The sequence below is a fragment of the Astyanax mexicanus genome, chromosome 9, assembly GCF_023375975.1.
Source record: "Astyanax mexicanus isolate ESR-SI-001 chromosome 9, AstMex3_surface, whole genome shotgun sequence".
In the NCBI taxonomy this organism is placed as follows: domain Eukaryota; kingdom Metazoa; phylum Chordata; class Actinopteri; order Characiformes; family Acestrorhamphidae; genus Astyanax; species Astyanax mexicanus.
Window position 1 is genome coordinate 43,897,501 of NC_064416.1, and position 22,514 is coordinate 43,920,014.

At 39.3% G+C, this 22,514-nt stretch overlaps 1 protein-coding gene across 2 annotated transcripts in view; it reads right to left on the reverse strand.

The window, feature by feature from the left end:
- Positions 1–22,514, reverse strand: part of fbn1 (fibrillin 1) — a 185,606-nt gene that overhangs the window by 62,693 nt on the left and 100,399 nt on the right. Inside the window, exons 33-37 of one of the 2 annotated variants that reach the window (XM_049483383.1) lie at positions 12,201–12,323; positions 11,962–12,084; positions 9,362–9,487; positions 5,113–5,235; positions 503–625 (exon numbers count right to left, since the gene is read on the reverse strand). In XM_049483383.1, coding sequence (XP_049339340.1) covers positions 503–625; positions 5,113–5,235; positions 9,362–9,487; positions 11,962–12,084; positions 12,201–12,323 — 618 coding nt within the window. The remainder of the gene's footprint in view (positions 1–502; positions 626–5,112; positions 5,236–9,361; positions 9,488–11,961; positions 12,085–12,200; positions 12,324–22,514) is intronic. The other variant, XM_049483384.1, reaches the window with a different exon arrangement.

Sequence of the window (22,514 nt, forward strand, 5' to 3'; positions counted from 1 at the left end):
ATCAACCTCACTGTGATCTATAGTTCTATAAATCCGTTTTCAGCTTCTCCTCCATGGTTGAAAAGCAGTTGTTCTGTGTGTGAGAGGCTGGTATCACACAGCTGAACTTTATGTCAGAGGGCGGGGCTGTGCTCATGCAGCAGCTCTCTCTATGTAAATGAATAGGATGTGCTGGGCTGGTGGACGGGGAGAGAATGCGTCTTTCTTGCGGGCGCGCCGCACTAACACTAAAAGTCTCGGGCCACAAAATATTGTTCTAAGGGCCGCGAGTTTGAGATCCCTGATTTAAAGTGCTCACTACAGACGACTGTCTTCCTCTGAGGATGAGCCTGCGGACCCCTAAAGGGTGCTTCGCGGCCCCCTGGTGGTCCGCGCCCCCCCGGTTAAGAAACCCTGCTATAGAAGACCTCCGTGTCTCTGTAGTTTTGAATGTAAGATGATTGTGAATGTGAGAGCTTTGTTTCAGGCTGTGATAAAGTTTTTTTAGTAGAGCTTTTCTCACCGACGCAGCCGACTCCGGTGGGGTTGAGCTGGAAGTCGGGGGGACAGTTACAGAAGTAGCTTCCTGGAGTGTTGACACAAAAGCCGCTGATACAGGTGGTGGGGTCTGCACACTCGTTTATATCTATAAAAGAGGAAAAAGGTGTAGATTCATGTTAATGACATCACACTTATAAGAGTTATAACATGAAAGACTCATTACTTTGTGTGTATGCACATGTGTTTGTTTGTGTGTGTGTGTGTGTGTGTGTGTGTGTGTGTGTGTGTGTTGGTGTGTGTGACAGGGAGGGACGACCACTAATGAGTGTGTGAGGTTTTGGTCTCTCTGTTTATTCCAACTCTATCATCATTTACATTAACTTTTATTCTCTGTGACAGCTTTGGAGAGGATTGTGTGTGTGTGTGTGTGTGTGTGTGTGTGTGTGTGTGTTTTCCACTGCGTCTATTACACAGAATTCTTTCCTTTTAACACACACTGCACACTTCAGTTTCACAACCTGCTTTAACGTATTTAGTTCACAAATGTAGTTCCAGTGCTGAAAAGGTATTTGTCCTGTTATAAATGTTTGTTTTTGCTTTTTGGTTATATTTAGGTTCATATTTAGGTATTTAGATAACCTGAGTAAATAAAAAAATAGAAGTTTATAACTAATAAATTAATTTATTAAAGAAACAAAGGTATCCAATCTAATCTAGCGCTGTGTGAAAAAGTGTTTGCCCCCTAAACTTAATAACTTGATTGTGCCAGATCTGGCAGCAATGACAATGAGTCTTTCACATCTCTGTGGAGGATTTTTTTTCTTTCACTCTTCTTTACAGAATTGTTTTAATTCAGGACATATTGGAGGATTTTCCAGCATAAACGTCCTGTTTAAGATCATCCACAGCATCTCAATCAGACTTTAACTAGATCCTCCAAAACCTTCATTTAGTTTTTTTTATAAGTCATTCAGAGGTGAACTTGTTTATGAGCTTTGGGTCATTGTCCTGCTGCAGAACCCAAGTACTCCTGAGCTTGAGGTCACAAATAGATAGCCGAACATTCTCATTAAGGACTGTCTGGTAGAGAAAGTCCACAAGGTTGTCCAGGTCATGAAGCAGCAAAACAGCTCCAGATCATCACACTACCACCACCATGTTTGACTGTTGGTATGAAGCTCTTTTTTTAATGCTTAACATTTTTCAGTGTTTAACATTTTTCTCGTCAATTCACAGAATTATTTGCTTTTTTTAAGTACTGGGGATCATCAAGGATGTTAGTTGGCGAGTTAGATGAGTGGTTGTGTTGTTTTTGGTCAGCAGTGTTTTTTTTATCTTAGAACTCTCCCATGGAGACCATTTTTACCCAGTCTCTTTATTTATTTATTATTGAATCATCAACACTGATTTTAACTGATGCAAGTGAGGTCTACAGTTATATAGATGTTGTTCTGGGATCCTCAATTTAATCACAGTTAAAGGAGAACTCCGGTGTAAAATGGACTTTTGTTGTAGTAAAACATGATAAAAAGTACTTATCTTGGATGAAGAGCACACCCCGTTCTCCCAGAGTGTTCTGAGATCCAGACATTTTAACAGTTTGTCCAAACACCCTTCAGACTGGGAGACACGGGGCACAATTCACCCTGATAAATCACTTTTTACACCGTTAACCAGCTCAAAGTAGCTCCTCCTTGCTAGAACTCGAAAGGCCAGACAGACATATATATGCACAGACTCTGCATAGCCTGCCTCCTGGTGCTGGCTGCTATGCTATGTATATGCTGCTAATCTATGTATAGATATATCTATTTTATTTTCAGTTCAGTAATGGCGGCGCTCAAAGCTGAAGCTAGCGTTATAGGATGTAAACAGTGGTCTTTAATAAGCTTCTTGAGCACTTTTTAAGTTATTAACGCCTCATTTTAAATGCTAGGGCTCTCCAGATTCTAGCAAGGGGGTGTGGAGCTACTTTGAGCTGAATAACGGTGTAAAAAGTGGATTTATCAGGGTAAATTATGCCCCGTATCACCCAGTCTGAAGGGTGTTTGGATAAACTGTTAAAATGTCTGGATCTCTGAACGCTGTGGGAGAACGGAGGTGTGCTGTTCATCAAAGATAAGCACTTTGTATCATGTTTTACTACAACAAAAGTCCATTTTACACCAGAGCTCTCATTTAAATCACTGGGCAATGGCCTTTTCACCTAGGGCCAGGTTGTTTTGTACAAATGATTTACCTAAATTTGTATTTACTCAGTTTATCGTTGTCTGGTATTATTTGTTTGATATTCTGTAAGTATCAGAAAAAAACTAAAGAAATATATAAGGGCGAAATACATTTTTAAATGTAAATAAATAGGCAGGCACTAAGCAGAATTAGTATACAGTAAACAGAGGACTGCAGAGTGAACAGTGTAATTAGAAACTGTGCTTCTAAAACAGTGTTTACAAAAGCAGTGACCAAAGTTTTTCCATGATTTGACCTTTTAGGACAAGAGCCAGGATCTTTAGTGTTTGTAGAATCTGTAATACTAGCCTAGTTTCTAAGCCTTCTGTTAGATCTCTGTTTATTCTCCTGTTCCTGTTCTGCTACGGTTTTGACTCTGGTTTTGTCTAATCCCCTTAAAGCCTGTTTACTCTAGGTTTTAATTCTTTGTTCTCTTTCAGGGCTTTGGGCTGTGATCCTGGAACTGTTTTCTTTTTGTTGCCTTGTGTTGAACATTTAAACACAATCTCTGGACTTGTTTTCTGCTTTTCTGAGTAAATGCTATTAAATTAAAAGATTTTAATTGCACCTTGTAGTCCGAAAAACAAAGTAAATACAGAGCAGAAAATGAGAATTATATAATAAAAGTGTTAAGAATCATAAAAGAACCTGTATATAGATTCTGAACTGACTGAGATACTACAACATTAAAAAGCAGAAGTTAAAAGAATAACTTCTAATCAGTTCAGAATCTATATACAGGTTCTTTTATGATTCTTAACACTTCTGGTTTTATAATTCTCATTTTCTGCTCTGTATTTACTGTATTTTTCGGACTACAAGGTGCAATTAAAATCTTTTAATTTTCCTAAAAAATGGTCAATGCGCCTTATAATCCGCTGCACCTTATGTGTAAATTCTACCAGTCAGGTTGTAAGGAGCAGTAAAGACACTCTGCTGAAGTACAGCACTATACACGAGTTTCAGTAAAGTTTCTCCAGCACTAAGGCTGGAGCAGTATTAGCGTTAGCCGCTAGCCATAGCGCTAGCTCTTTTGCTATTCAGACGTAAGTATATTAGACTGTAGTCTGCGTGTTTACTAGGGGTGTAAGGATTCTCTAAATCCTCAATTCAATGTTATTTTCAATTTTAGAGTCACGGTTCTATTCGATTCTCGATTTTCTTTTTTTTTTTTTTTTTTACAGCAGAGAGGCCTATGCCAGTTTTAGATTAGTCTATGGTCAGTTATTGGTTTGATTCATCAAATTTACAATATCTTATTACAAAAGATGGGCTTGATATAAGTGATGCAAAGTGATACAAGTGATCTGTAATACACCACATTAGGCACTAATGGTCAAATTTAAATAATTTAATTAAGATATATATGTAATGCCATCTAGTTTTTTGGTAGCAGCAGTGTGCACTATTAAAACAGCAATGTGCAACATAATAAATAATAAAAAATACAGAAACAGTCATGTAGAAAATAATAGAACAATTAGAGCTTTAACAAACTGAACTCTATCCTACTATAACAGTAACACATGAAAAATAAGAGTCAAGCCCTGAGGATGACAAGTTTTTTTCTTTAATAAAGATATATTATTAACTTTATCTGAGAGAAAGATGCTCCTTAAGATATCAAAACTATTTACATATTTGAGGCTAGACAAAACAACTGTTATTTTTATATTTTCAAGTTTTTCTTTAAGAAGATGAGAATGTCCACATTCTCTGGCGTCGGCTACAGTGTGCTGCGCCATTTGCGTAGCGCGCGCGGGGGCTTGAGTACCTCAGAGGGAGGGATCGTCGATCCTCTTTTTGACTTCGAGGCTCGAGACCTAACATGATTTCGATCGATTTTGATTAAATATCGAAATCGTGGCACCCCTAGTGTTTACCGTGTTAAAACAAGCTACATGGGACAAACCGCTCAGGGTTCCTCAGTGTAGCGCTGTCGGGTGGCATTTATTAGCACTAAGTGCTGCGCTAAAATACTGGAAACCTAAGCTTACTATAAATAAACAGAAGCACTACTCACCAAAATAAACCGTTTTCAGGAAAGAAATCTGTGTGGATTAACATCCAGCTCTGGTTTAACTTTGGAAAAAAATGTTTTTTTTTTCTTTTTTTTTTTAAGAATAACACTTCTTAAGGGGAAGGAAAACACGGCCACACCCCTGTTCCTTACTATTGTTGCTGAAAAAAATGCTCGTTATAATTGGAGTACTTTATGTATGAAAATAGACCTGAAAATAGACGGTTATTGGTGGTGCGCCTTAAGAATCCGGTGTGCCTTACAGTGCAAAAAATAATGTATGAAAGTATATGAAATCTGTGAAACTGAACATGGTAAGTAGATAATACATATTTTATACTGTTATATCCGAGCAAATAAATCTATTTTTATTTTAAAGTTACCTGTGCAGTTTCCTCCGCTGCGGTCCAGCTCAAAACCAATGGAACATTCACACCTGAACAGACCCGGAATGTTCTGACAGCGGCCGTTTACACAGATATCAGCGAAGGTACACTCATCAATATCTGTGTGAGAGAGAGAGAGAGAGAGAGAGAGAGAGAGAGAGAGAGATGGTGACATAAGGAACTTTTTTTTAAACATTCTGAAATATGCATTACCCATCAAACACACAGTTAGACACCTTCTCATTCAATGTTTTTTTTTTTTTTTTTTTACCCATAGTAAATAAAATAATTACTGAAATGATGACTGAGAAGATCAATCTCAACACTCACTCCTGTTATCTAAATTAATTCTTAGATCTTATTTGTTTATTTTTGTTTACTTAAATAACACATTTTGGGGAAATCACTACAATGTGCTCAGTGTCCTTGTGATGTTAGCATGGCTGCCATTTAGCTATTTTTCATGTTTTTGCTTATTCTACGCTAAAAAAAGAATTTGTGTTATTTTCATTACTGTTTCTCAAAACATAACAGAAATGAGTTCCAGAAACAGGAATGAGTGCCAGTAACAGGAATGAGTTCCAGAAACAGGAATGAGTGCCAGTAACAGAAATGAGTTCCAGAAACAGGAATGAGTGCCAGTAACAGGAATGAGTTCCAGAAACAGGAATGAGTGCCAGTAACAGGAATGAGTGACAGTAACAGGAATGAGTTCTAGAAACAGGAATGAGTGCCAGTAACAGGAATGAGTGCCAGTAACAAAAGTGAGTGCAAGTAACAAAAGTCAGTGCCAGTAACAGGAATGAGTGCCAGTAACAGGAATGAGTGCCAGTAACAAAAGTGAGTGCAAGTAACAAACGTGAGTGCCAGTAACAGGAATGAGTGCCAGTAACAGGAATGAGTGCCAGTAACAGGAATGAGTGCCAGTAACAGGAGTGAGTGTAAGTAACAGGAGTGAGTGCAAGTAACAGGAGTGAGTGTCAGTAACAGGAGTGAGTGTCAGTAACAAAAGTGAGTGCCAGTAACAAAAGTGAGTGCCAGTAACAAAAGTGAGTGCAAGTAACAAAAGTGAGTGCCAGTAACAGGAATGAGTGCCAGTAACAGGAATGAGTGCCAGTAACAGGAGTGAGTGCAAGTAACAAAAGTGAGTGCCAGTAACAGGAATGAATGCCAGTAACAGGAATGAGTGCCAATAACAGGAATGAGTGCCAGTAACAGGAATGAGTGCCAGTAACAGGAATGAGTGCCAGTAACAGGAATGAGTTTCAGTAACAGGAATGAGTGCCAGTAACAGGAATGAGTGCCAGTAACAGGAATGAGTGCCAGTAACAGAAATGAGTTTCAGTAACAGGAGTGAGTGCCAGTAACAGGAATGAGTGCCAGTAACAGGAGTGAGTGCAAGTAACAGGAGTGAGTGTCAGTAACAGGAATGAGTGCCAGTAACAAAAGTGAGTGCCAGTAACAAAAGTGAGTGCAAGTAACAAAAGTGAGTGCCAGTAACAGGAATGAGTGCCAGTAACAGGAATGAGTGCCAGTAACAGGAATGAGTGCCAGTAACAGGAGTGAGTGCAAGTAACAAAAGTGAGTGCCAGTAACAGGAATGAATGCCAGTAACAGGAATGAGTGCCAGTAACAGGAATGAGTTCCAGTAACAGGAATGAGTGCCAGTAACAGGAATGAGTTTCAGTAACAGGAATGAGTGCCAGTAACAGGAATGAGTGCCAGTAACAGGAATGAGTGCCAGTAACAGAAATGAGTTTCAGTAACAGGAGTGAGTGCCAGTAACAGAAATGAGTTCCAGTAACAGGAGTGAGTGCCAGTAACAAGAATGAGTGCCAGTAACAGGAATCTGTGCCAGTAACAAAAGTGAGTGCCAGTAACAGTAATGAGTGCCAGTAACAGAAATGAGTTCCAGTAACAGGAGTGAGTACCAGTAACAGGAATGAGTTCCAGTAACAGGAGTGAGTGCCAGTAACAGGAATGAGCGCCAGTAACAGGACTGAGTTCCAGTAACAGGAATGAGTGCCAGTAACAGGAATGAGTGCCAGTAACAGAAATGAGTGCCAGTAACAGGAGTGAGTGCAAGTAACAGGAGTGAGTGCAAGTAACAGGAGTGAGTGCAAGTAACAGGAGTGAGTGCAAGTAACAAAAGTGAGTGCAAGTAACAGGAATGAGTGCCAGTAACAGGAATGAGTGCCAGTAACAGGAATGAGTGCCAGTAACAGGAATGAGTGCCAATAACAGGAATGAGTGCCAGTAACAGGAATGAGTGCCAGTAACAGGAATGAGTTTCAGTAACAGGAATGAGTGCCAGTAACAGGAATGAGTGCCAGTAACAGGAATGAGTGCCAGTAACAGAAATGAGTTTCAGTAACAGGAGTGAGTGCCAGTAACAGGAATGAGTGCCAGTAACAGGAGTGAGTGCAAGTAACAGGAGTGAGTGTCAGTAACAGGAATGAGTGCCAGTAACAAAAGTGAGTGCCAGTAACAAAAGTGAGTGCAAGTAACAAAAGTGAGTGCCAGTAACAGGAATGAGTGCCAGTAACAGGAATGAGTGCCAGTAACAGGAGTGAGTGCAAGTAACAAAAGTGAGTGCCAGTAACAGGAATGAATGCCAGTAACAGGAATGAGTGCCAGTAACAGGAATGAGTTCCAGTAACAGGAATGAGTGCCAGTAACAGGAATGAGTTTCAGTAACAGGAATGAGTGCCAGTAACAGGAATGAGTGCCAGTAACAGGAATGAGTGCCAGTAACAGAAATGAGTTTCAGTAACAGGAGTGAGTGCCAGTAACAGAAATGAGTTCCAGTAACAGGAGTGAGTGCCAGTAACAAGAATGAGTGCCAGTAACAGGAATCTGTGCCAGTAACAAAAGTGAGTGCCAGTAACAGTAATGAGTGCCAGTAACAGAAATGAGTTCCAGTAACAGGAGTGAGTACCAGTAACAGGAATGAGTTCCAGTAACAGGAGTGAGTGCCAGTAACAGGAATGAGCGCCAGTAACAGGAATGAGTGCCAGTAACAGGACTGAGTTCCAGTAACAGGAATGAGTGCCAGTAACAGGAATGAGTGCCAGCAACAGAAATGAGTGCCAGTAACAGAAATGAGTGCCAGTAACAGGAGTGAGTGCAAGTAACAGGAGTGAGTGCAAGTAACAAAAGTGAGTGCAAGTAACAGGAATGAGTGCCAGTAACAGGAATGAGTGCCAGTAACAGGAATGAGTGCCAGTAACAGAAATGAGTGCCAGTAACAGGAGTGAGTGCCAGTAACAGAAGTGAGTTCCAGTAACAGGAGTGAGTGCCAGTAACAGAAATGAGTTCCAGTAACAGGAGTGAGTGCCAGTAACAGGAATGAGTTCCAGTAACAGGAATGAGTTCCAGTAACAGGAATGAGTGCCAGTAACAAGAATGAGTGCCAGTAACAGGAATGAGTTCCAGTAACAGGAATGAGTTCCAGTAACAGGAATGAGTTCCAGTAACAGGAATGAGTTCCAGTAACAGGAATGAGTTCCAGTAACAGGAGTGAGTGCCAGTAACAGGAGTAAGTGCCAGTGACAGGAATGAGTGCCAGTAACAAAAGTGAGTGCCAGTAACAGTAATGAGTGCCAGTAACAGAAATGAGTGCCAGTAACAGGAATGAGTGCCAGTAACAGAAATGAGTGCCAGTAACAGGAATAAGTGCCAGTAGCAGAAATGAGTTCCAGTAGCAGGAATGAGTTCCAGTAACAGAAATGAGTTCCAGTAACAGAAATGAGTTCCAGTAACAGGAATGAGTGCCAGTAACAGGAATGAGTGCCAGTAACAGAAATGAGTTCCAGTAACAGGAATGAGTTCCAGTTGCAGGAATGAGTGCCAGTAACAGGAGTGAGTGCCAGTAACAGGAATGAGTTTCAGTAACAGGAGTGATTTTTTGTTAGAAATATCAATAATGTGAACATGCAATCAACCATTTTTTTCAAAGGAATCAAATGAATTAGTAGACTTGCTTTTGAACATGCTTTTTAAACATCACATGAGTTTTGTAAATATCTTCGTTTTAGAAACCTTGTAAAAAATTACGTTTTTAATTAAGCTGCCTGAGTTTGACCAGTACATGATTTGAATAGTTAAATACATGTGTTATTATATTCAGAGTTTAATTTGGTAGAGTTACGACAAGCAAATGGCACCTATTCGGTGGAATGGTTCTACTATTTACCCTATAGAAACACAATGGGAACCAAGACTGTGAAACGTGTATAGCGCATACCTTCACAAGCTTTTCCGTCAGGTGTTGGTATGAAGCCCATGTCACACTCACAGCGGTAACCGCCGGCGACGTTCAAACAGTGACCATTCTCACACAGATTCACATTATCTGCACATTCATCAGAGTCTGCAACACACAAACACACGCATGAATCAAACAATAATATACATTTTTTAAAGCATTAATGCATGTTATTTATTTACGTCACCAAATTTGAACCACAACTTCCGCCATAATCCGCCCCGCCCCTCCAGATGTAACACTCTTGAGCCACTCTCGGCTTAGACTTCCAGCTCCGACCCTGCTCCATGCTGTTTACATATGGTGCACGGTATGTGCAGCGTTCACTGTCTGCAGCTGTGCAACTCCCTTTACTACGCGAGCAGGGTTCTGTGTTAAAGCAGCTCAGATATATTTACATGCTGGAACACAGAATCTAATCTACGCACACTACACACACTATACAAATATACATATACATGTACATATTACATATACATGTGCCCCACACATTTACCTTAAGGAGCTCTTAAAGGAACAGTGTACACATTACTGAATAATGGCTGTTACATACAGTATTTCCCCCAGGCCATTTAAATGTTCATCCCCCCATTGTGAGCATATGTGCAATACCATACACTTACATCTGTGATTTTCATACTCAGCAAACTAAGTTCTAATTCAGAAATCTTCACAGTCAAGCTAAGATGTTTACAATACAGTAAAAAAAAAACAAGTTTCCTCTATACAATTTATCATGCATTCTTTATTCCAGCGCTCCACGTTGGTTTTATCTCCCCTTAAACATACAATTATATACTAGTATGTTAATTGACACCGCTCATATATACAGTAAATATAACTGCATTTCACATTTCTTACATTCATTTTTTTATGTACACTTCTGCTCAAAAGTTTGGGATCACAGTGAAATGTCTTGTTTTCAATGGCAACACCCTTAAGATTATGAAAAAAAGCAAATGAACAGGACCAGCAGACATTATCAGAGTAAGAAATTTTGATTTTAATGAAAATGATGACTGTATTTCAAATTTTGCCTTTTTTAACGAAGCCATCTATTGCAGCAACTACAGCCTGGCAGACCCTAGGCATTCTAGCTGTCAACTTTGAGGTAATCTGATGTGATTTCACCCTGTGCTTCCTGTACAGCTGCTCCCAGAACAGCTCAATAGGGTTCAGATCCGGAGACTGTGCTCCATTACTTCGTTACAATCAGAATTCCTCTTGACCGTTGGTGCTAATACTATTGTTAGACAGGTTCCATTTAGTGCAGCCGTCAGCTGAATTTAACAGTCCGTTAGGCGTCTTTCTCTCAAACTGCACACTCTAAGATATGTATCTACTTGCACAGTTGTGCATCGGGGCCTCCCACTTGTTAGAGCTATTTTGTGTCACTCTTTGAAGGGAGTAGTTAACAGCATGGTAGGATATTTTCAGTTTTTTTCCTTAACACAACAATGATGTCAATGACTGACGGGTCTCTAAAGAACCAGGATATTTAGGCAGAGGACTGAGAATTTCTGATAATAGGACTATATGCAACATAAGCCTCTATACAAAAATAGGCTTTAATACAATTTTTTTAAATCTGATAATTTGTGAAATTGACAATATTGTTTGTGAATTCGACCGTTTCTGTCTCAGGAAGCCACTCAGGTGCTTGTGCAGTCTCTCTCTCTCTTGTCATCTCAAGACTCGACTACTGCAACTCTCTACTGGCTGGTCTTCCACTGCGAGCCACCAAACCACTACAATTAATTCAGAATGCTGCAGCACGACTCGTCTTCAATCTTCCGAAGTTCAGTCATGTGACTCCTTTGCTGCGTTCCCTCCACTGGCTTCCTGTTGCCGTCCGCATCCGATTCAAAACCCTGACTCTGGCCTACAAGGCAAAAAACGGACCAGCTCCTTCATACTTGATGGCACTGATGGTCAAAACCAGATCTGCACAAAGAGCTCTTAGAGCTTCCAGTACGGCTCGGCTTGAACCTCCATCACTCAAAACACACAGAAAACAGACATCCAGACTCTTCTCTGTGCTGCACCAAGGTGGTGGAATGAACTTCCACTGGATGTCAGAACAGCAGAGTCACTCGCCGTCTTCAAACGTCGACTGAAGACATCTTTTTAAAGAGTTCCTAAACTAAAAAAAAAAAAAAAAAAAGGTTCCTAGGGTTCTAAACATGATTAAGTTCTATGTATCTCTTGATCCTAGTCTACAAACTAGCTTTGGATAACTTAAGTAACTTTGAAGCACTGTTGTAAGTCGCTCTGGATAAGGGCGTCTGCTAAATACCGAAAATGTAAATGTAAATGTAAATGTAAATGTAAATGTAAATGATTTGCATGAAAATTTGTTTTTCTTTCAAAAAGAGGGAAATTTGCAAGTGATCCTAAACTTTTGAGCGGTAGTGTACATATAAATATTCACTATAAAAAAGTGCAGCTTATGAAGAACAAGTGCGATTAATAAAGTGAATTACAGAATGTCCTCGTGATTAATCTGATTACCTTTTTTATCAATTGACACCACTTTTTTAATTTTAGATGTGTGTATGCAGGTATATTTGTGTCCTCACCTGTGCAGAAGAAGCCATCTCCTGAGAATCCCTCCTTACACACACAGCGGTAGGAGCCCATAGTGTTCATGCAGTCTGCATTAGAGCTGCACAGGTGTGTCCCATTTGAACACTCATCCAGATCTGCAACACACACACACACACACACACACACAAAAATAGACGAGATGAAACACTTCAGGGTATCAGACAATATGAAGAGAGTTCATTGTGGGAGAGAGAGAGAGAGAGAGAGATACCTGTGCACTGGATTCCATTCCCGATCCATCCAGGTGTGCAGCTGCATTTGAAGCTGCCGGGTGTGTTGGTGCAGGTTGCATGGCGGTCGCAATTATGAGCTCCAATCTCGCACTCGTTAACATCTGTAATTAACACATACAACCAGTGAGTTTTTATTATTTTACTAAAAATCAGGGCATTCACTTCGTTTAAAGACGTTTTATTGACCTGTTGAATCATCAGTGACAGTATAGTTTGTCAAAACAAAATCAAGCACTGTTCCACATTATAAAGCAGGCCACAGGTTTCAAGCAATATGAGAAAAATAGTAAAATAGTGCAGTGCCTTATACAAGGTATGAAAATATCACATACTTTATGAAAACTTAAGTGTGATCATCATACTGTGAAGAGATTTGTTGCTGATTCAGGGCACAGACGTGTTTGTGTTTGACAAATCATTGTTTTCAGAGAGCAGCTGATCAAATGCCGTTACAAACCAGCAGACAGGTATTTGAAGCTGCTGGTGTCTCTGGATCCTCCAGAAACTGCTTTAGCTGAACACAGACACCAGATCCAGTTCATCATTCAAGATTTGGTATCTGAAGTGTGCTTCTTTACATTAGAAGAGGCTAGGCTAATACTGCTAGCAAACACTGGATTTAGGCCCAATCCTAAAAGGAGAGTGTCCTAATTCTTGTTAGACTGGAGGAGGAGGTTAGACGGAGTGTTGGGGCTACATGGTCTTCCAAAATGAGATTTTTCAGAGGATCGCTCCAAACAGAGGGCTATGAGAATCACTGAAAATATGGCGATGGCACAAGCAATCAAATAAACACACAAATTTAAGTATTTAATTGTTAAAAATCACGATAACCACAATATTACCACAGTTTAATGTGAAGTTTCAATGTTTTATGGCCATTAAGAATTGGTTTGTCCCAATTCTTAGGGGCAGAATAACTTACACTTAAAAATGAAGGGTTAGGGGTACAAAAGACAAATTGGAATGGGCCTACACCTCTATAAATACAATCCTAAAATATTACACTATTTATTTTAAATAACTTACAATAAATAAAACATAAATAAATTCATTCAAATGCAGTGCATTCCATTCTTAGAGCTACAACATGTTTCAATTTAACCCAGTCATGTCATTTTACAGCCTTGCACATAATTTACTACAGTGTTTACTACTGTTGGTGATCTGAATTTAGAGGAAGATGTTAATGGACTACACAGTGACTGCTTAAACACAAGTGTACTCACAATAAGCACAGTTTGGTTGAATGGTGCTGAAGCACGGTTCTGCCCCCTCCCTACTCCCCCGCTGGCCTGCACTCACACTGCGTTTAAACAATCCGTGCCCAAGCACGCTTATGCAACTCACTGCTCAGTGGGCTAGTCGGTGTTGTGCCGAATTCAGCACCCCTGCCAAGAAAAGCACCCGCTCTCAGTGCGTACGTACCTTCTTCTTGAAAAAAATCAGCTTTAACTTATTTATAAATATGCAGCAAAAGTCATGGTTATCTCAGTCACGGTTACATACATAGCAACATAGCGCATGCTCCTGAGAGAGGGTGCTTTTCCTGGTGGGAATGCTGAATTCAGCACAACACTACCAATATGCCGTGCTCGAGTCCAAGTGAACTGTGCTCTGGCCAACTCTTCCTAAAAACATTAAAACGTTTGTAGTATGAAAAAAACGTACCAGGTATCGTTACAAAAATCACAAGCAACACAAATCAATATAGTTCCTATTATCTTGCAAAATTCTGTGCCGAATGTCCTTAAGAACATAAACGCCCATTGTAAGAAAACCGTACGATGTATCGGCCCAAAATCCCAAGCAAAATGATGATACTGCAAAATTCCATGTAGACTTTCCACGTCAAAAGCTGTGGGAGAAGTTGCATTTTAAAAAACGTAAATTCAGGAAATGTCCAGAAGTATCTGGAAAATTTCATAACAAAACATAAAAATGTGTATTGTCCACAAAATGTATGATGTATCGGCCCAAAAAGCACAAGCTACGTAAGTCAGTGTAGTTCCTATGATCCTGCAAAATTCTTTGTTGAATTTCCACGTTGAAAGCTGTGGGAGGAGCAACGTTAAAAATAACGTAAACGTCCGGTAATCAAAACATAAAAAAGCTGTGGAAGGAGTAGCATTTACAAATGTAAATTTCCAGAAATGTTCAGAATTTTCTGGAAAATGTCCTAAAAACAGTTCCTATGTAGTTGCAAAATTCTGAGTTGAATTTCTATGTTGAAAGCTGTGGGAGGAGATGCGTTTTAAAAAACATAAATTGCGAAAATGTCCTGAAATTTCTGGAAAATATCCTTTAAAACATAAAAACGCCCATTGTACGAAAACCTTGCGATCTGTCGGCCCAAAAATCCCAAGCAACGTGAGTCAGTGTAGTTCCTATGATCCTGCAAAATTCTGAGTTAAATTTCTATGTTGTAAGCTGTGGGAGGAGTAGCGTTTAGAAGGAAAAAAAAAAAAAAAACTAAATTGCGGAAATCTCCTGAAATTTCTAGAAAATGTCATTGTATGAAAACTGTACGATATATCGGTCCAAAATCACAAACAACATAAGTCGGTATAGTTCCTACAATCCTGCAAAATTCTGTGTCGACTTTCAGTGTCAAAAGCTGTGGGAGGAGTAGTGTTTAAAAAAATGCAAATAGAATAATGAGAAGATTATGAGAAACAGTAAGTTGGTTTTATCCAAGTCATCTTAAATACAAACTGTTATTACATAGTTATATCATGGATTTATATTGTACATTGTATTTTACATCTGCAGATCACAGCTATGGCACTTTGTTTTGAAGTCATGTTTAAAAAACAACGTTTCTGTAAAAACTGTATTGACAAATCTTAAAAGTTAAAAAGTCAAGAGCAAGTAAAAACAACAAGAATTGTGAGGTTCCAGATGTAGCAAAGCATCAACCATCATAACAATGTATTTTTTGCAGTATCACTGTTTTTGTACTTTCTCTGACGAGTCTCTAGTCTCATCAGTAAATTACAAAATATAACAGACATATTTCTTTTATTTAAAATGTATTTTTAGAACTCCTCTGAGAACACTGACTCATAAACATGAATCAATTCTAACTGATTCCTTGTGCCGCTGTTTTCTACAGACCTGCAGGTAGTCTGATTCATCAAATACGAGAGTCTGTGTTCATGAATCAGTCAGCAATTTGTGTCCCGACAAATTCTCTCTCTCTGTGCTTCTTATAATCTGACCAGTCATTAGAACACATAATTCCCAAAGAATGCACAAACACATCAAACTGCATTTAACTCAAACAGTGAAAGTGTTTTTTTTTTTTTTTCATGTTCTAAAGAAGGTTCTTCTTTTGAGTCTCTTTCTTCTGATTTCTCTCACTGGTTCTTTCTTGTGGTTCTGAAACTGGGTTGCTGTCAGTGAGTCTTCCTCATGTTCTTATGCAGCTTCTTCTTTTGAGTATTTGTTCCTTTCAGGGGTTCTTCTTCTTCATTTTCTTATGAAGGTTTTGCTTTTAAATCTTTATTCCCTTCAGCCTTGATTCCCTTTGCTCTTAGAGAGTCTCCATTGGCAAAGCTCATGACTAGTTTATCTAAAAAATTTAAATATCATTGGAAAATTACTTTATTTCAGTAATTCAGTTTAAAAAGTGAAACTAATATATTATATAGATATATTACACATGGGGTGATCTATTTTAAGCATTTATTTCTTTTATTGTTGATTATGACCCAAAAATCAGTGTTTCAAAACATTAGAATATTATATAAGACCAATTGGTACTTTTGGTATCAGTGTGGGCAGTGTGCCAAATCCTGCTGGAGAATGAAATCTGCATCTCCATAAAAGTTGTCAGTAGCAGAGGGAAGAAGCATGAAGTTCTGTAAGATTTTGGAAAACAAAACTGCACTGACTTTAGACTTGATAATAAAACACAGTGGATCAACACTAGCAGATGACATGTCTCTCCAAACCATCACTGATTGGTGGAAACTTCCCACTAGACCTCGAGCAGCTTGGACTGTGTGTCTCTCCACTCTTCCTCCAGACTCTGCTCCCTTGATTTACAAATGAAATGTAAAATTTACTGATGATCAGAGATGGTTTGGAGACTCATGTCATCTGCTGGTGTTGATCCACTGTGTTTTATTATCAAGTCTAAAGTCAGTGCAGTTTTGTTTCCTCACAAAATCTTACAGCACTTCATGCTTCCCTCTGCTACTGACAACTTTTACAGAGATGCAGATTTCATTTTCCAGCAGGACTTGGCACACTGCCCACACTGCCAAAAGTACCAATTGGTCTTATATAGTATTTTAAATTTCTGAGACACTGATTTTTGGCTTTCATTGGCTGTAAACCATAATCATCAACAATAAAAGAAATAAACCCTTAAAATAGAGTTTGTTTGAATTAGCCCCAGTAGTTTTGGTAGAGAGTATTTTGGAGAATGAACTCTGCTGCCTTCTTTCAGACAGAATGAGAAGGAGTCAGTGACACCTCTTTCCATCCAGATCATGCTGTAATTAGAGCAAAACAGGGCATGGGTCTACAGTTTCCCAAACATTAGAAACACACAAAGCATGAGGCAAGAACAATGACCCTACATACTGTATGTCTGTGTTGGGTCTCATGCTGATGACTGCCCCCTAAAGCCCTGAGGATCAGCAACCCCAGAACCTCCCAGCCACTGATTTCACAACGATCTGACCTGCTTTCATAACCAATTAAAGTTCTAAAGGAGATAACAATGATTGATTAATCTCTGTGACACACAAACATATGCGTATAAACACACATATACACACACACACACACACACACAGGCTCCTGACAAGCTTGTCTTGGGTTAATTGCCTTCCAAAGAAGGATCTGGTTAGCTGTAATCGGGGACATATTTGAGGCTCTTGGAATGTTCATTTCCTCGAAATATGACTTTGATAAACATGCAGCAATGGCGTGCCTGTAGAAAATGTGTTGTTTAAATAAGCCCTCTTTCATTAATCTACAATTACAGCTATGTCATATTCTGAAAGAGTACAGAAAATCAGGCCTAATGCAGAGACTCATTAGCATCAGATCAGATCAATGATTCAGTCCGTCTGGGAAAGTCACAGAATCTCCTGCTATAGCAATTTAAAACACATCATGGGTAGCAGTTTCCACATGAGCACAATTTACACAATGCTCTCTTTAGTTTACTTAATTTCAGCAGTAGTGATGTCTATGAAACTTCAGACATATCAGACAAATATTACCTGAGTAAACATACAAAGCACTTTTTACATTTTCTTTAATGTATGCTTTTGTGAAAAAAGGGTTTGCCCCCTATAAATTAATTGAGATTTTTTTAGAACGCTGTGTTCAATTTTACTAGTTACTGAATTTACTGACTACTACCAGCCCTGTACAATTAAGAAATCACTTAATTAGATCCTGTCTGACAACATGAAGCAGATAAAAAAAAAATCAGATCAGTCTGGAAAAGGTTACAAAGCTGGTGGCAGAACCATTTTGGCTCATCTAGCTTCCAGAGGACTTGTGGTTCCCAGGAAGCCGGTCGCTATCATTTGTTTTGGGCCACATAATAGTTCTGACCCTGCAATGTGATTGGCTGAGAGGCGTTTTATGAGGGACATTATCAGCCGGTAATGCACCCTAAAGCTCTTATATTTATTCACATTAAGCATAGATTTCCACAATTTTCACTGAAATGGCCGAAAATAGAGGCCACCATGCTAACTTAGCAACAAGCTAGCTGACAGCACAGCTACAAGCTTGAGGTTCCTGCTAAAACGTATGATATTGGCAGGACTGCAGCACAGCAATGCCAGTATTACATGTTATTTTACTCCCTCTCATGTATTATTGCTTAATTATCTATTTTGTGTGTGTGTGTGTTTGTTTGTGTGTGTGTGTTATTATCTTTTGGGAATATGCTGTTTCCGAAGATCACTTGCGTACCGCATTTGCTAAGGTGAGCATTCTTTTCAGTAAGGGTCACTGAGTGGTCCAGTGGTCTAAGGCTAGATTGTTAGATTGCTGGTCGAGTCCTAGTCATGCAGCTTGCCATCGGCAACCAGAGCCTTGAGAGAGCACAATTGGCCTTTGCTCTCTCTGGGTGGGTAGATGATGCTCTTTCCACTCCTCATTTCTAGGGTGATGTGGATCAGCACAAGGCTGCGTCTGTGAGCTGATGTATCAGAACCAAGTCGCTGCGCTTTCCTTCAAGTGCACAAATGCTGCATCAGCAGCAGTTCTAAAAGAGACAGAGTCTGACTTCACATGTGTCGGTGGAGGCGTGTGCTTGTCTTCACCTTCCTTGTGTTGTGGCATTACTAGTGATGGGGGATATACAGCTGAGTAGCAGCTGAATGGGTGGGACAATTGGCCTAAAAATAAAAAAAAATGTGCACCACTAGTAAAGAAAGTTCAGACTAAATTTTTTTTTTCTCATTATATCAGCAGAGCAAAGATACTGCAAACTGTGTAATCGGATATTGCAGGTATCTGATTAAATCAATCTATTATCCAGGCTTAATTTATACACAATAATGTGAATTTTTATGATAGAGAGAACAGATGTGAGCAAAAAACCTAAACTAACCACCAAGACTTGTAAAGTGAATGTCTGAGAGTGGAGCAGCCTCACATGCCGGCTCTGATCCTGGAGCTTCTCCAAACACGTGGCTCCTTTTCCCAGCAGCGTGCAGAATTCCTCCATGTTCAAAGAGTCAGAATTCCAGAATGGTGACTCGGAGTGGGACGCTCGTTACCCAGAGTCTCTCATGGGGCGCTTCCGAAGGAATGGGAAAAACATGAGTGCTCTGTGGGGGAGAGGAACGAGTGTGTGTGTGTGTGGGTTTTAGGGGGTGTTCTCCATCAGTGTTTTGGAGTTTGGACGGATTTTGTATTTGTCAAGCTTGGACTGGTTTGATGGTGAGCGTGTGTGAGTAATACAGGCCGATCACTAATGGAAGCCAGGAGCCTCGTGGCTGCCAGTGGAAGACGAGTGTGACCTGCTAACATGCTGCTCTGCTCACACACTCCCTGCTCTTTCTTACTTTCTTACTTTTACCCCTTTCTCTGTCTTACTTCATCCCCCTTTTTCTCTGTAACCATTACCTGCTTTCTGTGTTTAAACTGTACACCATGTTCCAATTTTTTATGCAAGTGATATTTTTCTCAGATTTTCCTAAATGTTCAAATGACAGTCAGTATAATTTTAAGTCATGACCCGTTAAGTATAAATCTAATTTTATTAATTTTATTGAAGTTTTTTTTTTTAATAAAAACTCAAAATGCACTGTTTGTCAGTTTGTCATGTCTGGTGCTGAAAGCGCTCCTGTTTCTTCCACACTCAGCTCTAACGGAGGTTTTCAGTTAAACAACTACACTACCCAGAACGCACCACCCGCTGACATCACACACACACCCGATCACATGACACCTCACCTGCGTCCTCCAGGAAGTCCCGAATACTGATTACCTGCACTATAAAAGGACACTCCACGCACACATGTGCCGAGTATTGTTTGGTTTATCCACTTTACAAAGCGTTATTTTCTCTGTGATTGTTTTTCGTTCATGTATGACCTTGCTTTTTGTTTTTTTCGATGCCGATTTTTGCCTGTACCTCTGATTGTGGAATTACTGTGTTTGACCTGGACTGTTTATCGTGTTTTGCTTATTGGATTATCTTGCTGGTGGTATTATGCTGCTGGATTTCCTGTGTATTATTCTCTGGACTGTCCCTGTTTATGGTATGCTTTTGTCTACGTGGTTCCTGTTTGCTGTGATTACACTTTTTCCGTCTTTGACCAATCCTGTAACGTTGTTTATTTTTAATAAACGAATTATCTGCATCTGTACATGTCTGAGTCCTGTCTCAACTATGAAACTGTTCTACATTATCAAGCAGGCCACAGGTTTCAAGCAATATGGGAAAGAATCTCTCTGCAGCTTAAAAGCATTAAATAGTGCAATGACTTGGACAAGTTATGAAAACATAAGATATTTTATGAAAACTTAAGCTGAATCATCATACTGTGAAGAGATTTGTGGCTGATTCAGAGCGCAGATGGATTCTTGCAAATAAAGGCAATAAAGTCTCGCAAATCCCCAAGGTGTAGATCCTTCAAAGGCTTGCTGTGGTGCATAAACCCACTATTCACCCTCCCCTAACCAGAGCTTAATGCAGAAATGGTTGCAGTGAACCAAACATACATAAAGACGAATTTCCAAACAGTGCTGTGCATTAACCCTAAATGGTCCAAATGGATGGAGTAGTGGACGGTGGGTGGATGGCCACCATGTTCCAACAAGGCTGGGACGTCAGCAAGGAGGAGGCGGAAGCAAAATCATCTTCATGTATGACAATCCACCATCTCATGCTGCAGAGAATACCTCTGTGTGATTGGCTGCAATGGGCTTAAAAGGAGAGAAGCTTCCTAAACTCAACCCTATAAAGGAACCTTTGGAGTATTATCAAGCAAAGGGTGGGAGGCATTTCACATCAAAACAGCAGCTCTGGGAGGCTATTCTGACATCATGCAAAGAAATTCAAGCAGAAACTCTCCAAAACGTACAGGAACTGAAACACCTGGTTTTAGAGCTCAATCATTTATTGTGGTGACGGACAGTTCTGGTGGAAACAGGAGAGTTGAGGTGCACATTGTATTCTGCGTGATTTGATCAGCCGTGGTTTTATGTTTTTTAGATACAATCCGGATTAGCACCCGAACATCCCTTTCAGACAGCTTCCTCTTGAAGATTGGCCACCAGGATGCTCCAATTTAGCCATGAAACCTCCCGCACTAAAATGACAGGTGTTTTGGTTTCATTGTCCAACCCCCAACCTCCAAATGTTTTTGATTGAAATATCTTTTGATTTTAGTAAATGTGATTTTAGTAATGTATACGTAAAGTGTTTTGAAACTCTGTTGTGCTTAATAATTTGGAACAGTGCAATTTGAGTTTTTTTTTTTTAAAGTTATCATTGGAAGATTTGTTTAATAAAATTGGATTTATACTGGATACGGGTTCAGTCACGACTTAAAACATTATACTGCCTGTCATTTGCATTGACCATCTGAGAAAAATATCACTTGTATAATAATTTGGAATGAAGGATAAATGTTGGATTTTTCTCTAATCCTCATCAAGTTGGAAAAACATATTTCAGTCTGTTATTATCAAGCTTTTGCTGTTCTTGTCTATTTGTCTAGAAAGTGTGTGTTTGTGTATAGGCTGTGTTCATGATTCAGATCCACCCACTGACCATCACGTTTTAATGATGACATCATCCCCATTAACTTTCAATGGTGGACCTCCCAGTACACACACACACACACACACACACACACTAAATGTCATTGTCCAGATGGAGGAGTGTGTATGTTTGCGCATGTGTTTCACTGGGTTTATTATACACACCCAAAACAGTGCTCCTTTTTTATAGATATATTTTTTTCTCTCACTGACAGCATGTCTACTTGCCTATATATATATATATATATATATATAGTATATATATATATATGTAACAAAAGGGGGAACAGACGTGGAAGCAGAGGAGACGGGAGGCGGACTTATACGCGGGTAAGACAGACTTTAATAAATAACAGATAAACAAACAAACAGGGGAATAATGAATATAAATATGTACATAAACAAACAAACAGGGAGTAACGATAAACAGAATAATAACTAAACAGGGCAAGGGAATATATACAAGGATAAATACGTAAATCTGTACAAAACAAGGAATAAACAAGGGAATAAACGTGATAAACGAGGAACTAGAAATAAACAAGAGATAAACTGAGCGTGACGAAAACCGTGAACAAACTATAGAAACGTGGCAAGACAAACGACAGAGGAAGGCGCAAAGACCGACGGATAAACATAGACAAAAGGGTACTATATAGTAACGTAAAACACTGAACACCTGGGGAGACATTTAACGAGGGGCGGAGCTACAAATTACACACACGTGACGAAAAACTACTGGAGAAACACACTAGGAAACGGGAAATTTTTTTTCACTTAATCCAGACTCAGAGATTTTGTGTAGAACTTCTGTTACTTGAATATCCACCACTATATATATATATATATATATATATATATATATATATATATATATATATATATATATATATATATATATATATATATATATATATAAATAAAAGAACACTCGGAAATTCTCCCTGATATACAACCTTAAATGAGAGGGAAAACCTTACATTTAGAGCATTGAAAGCTCAAATAAAAATATGTACAGTGTCTCCCACATTTACATTGAC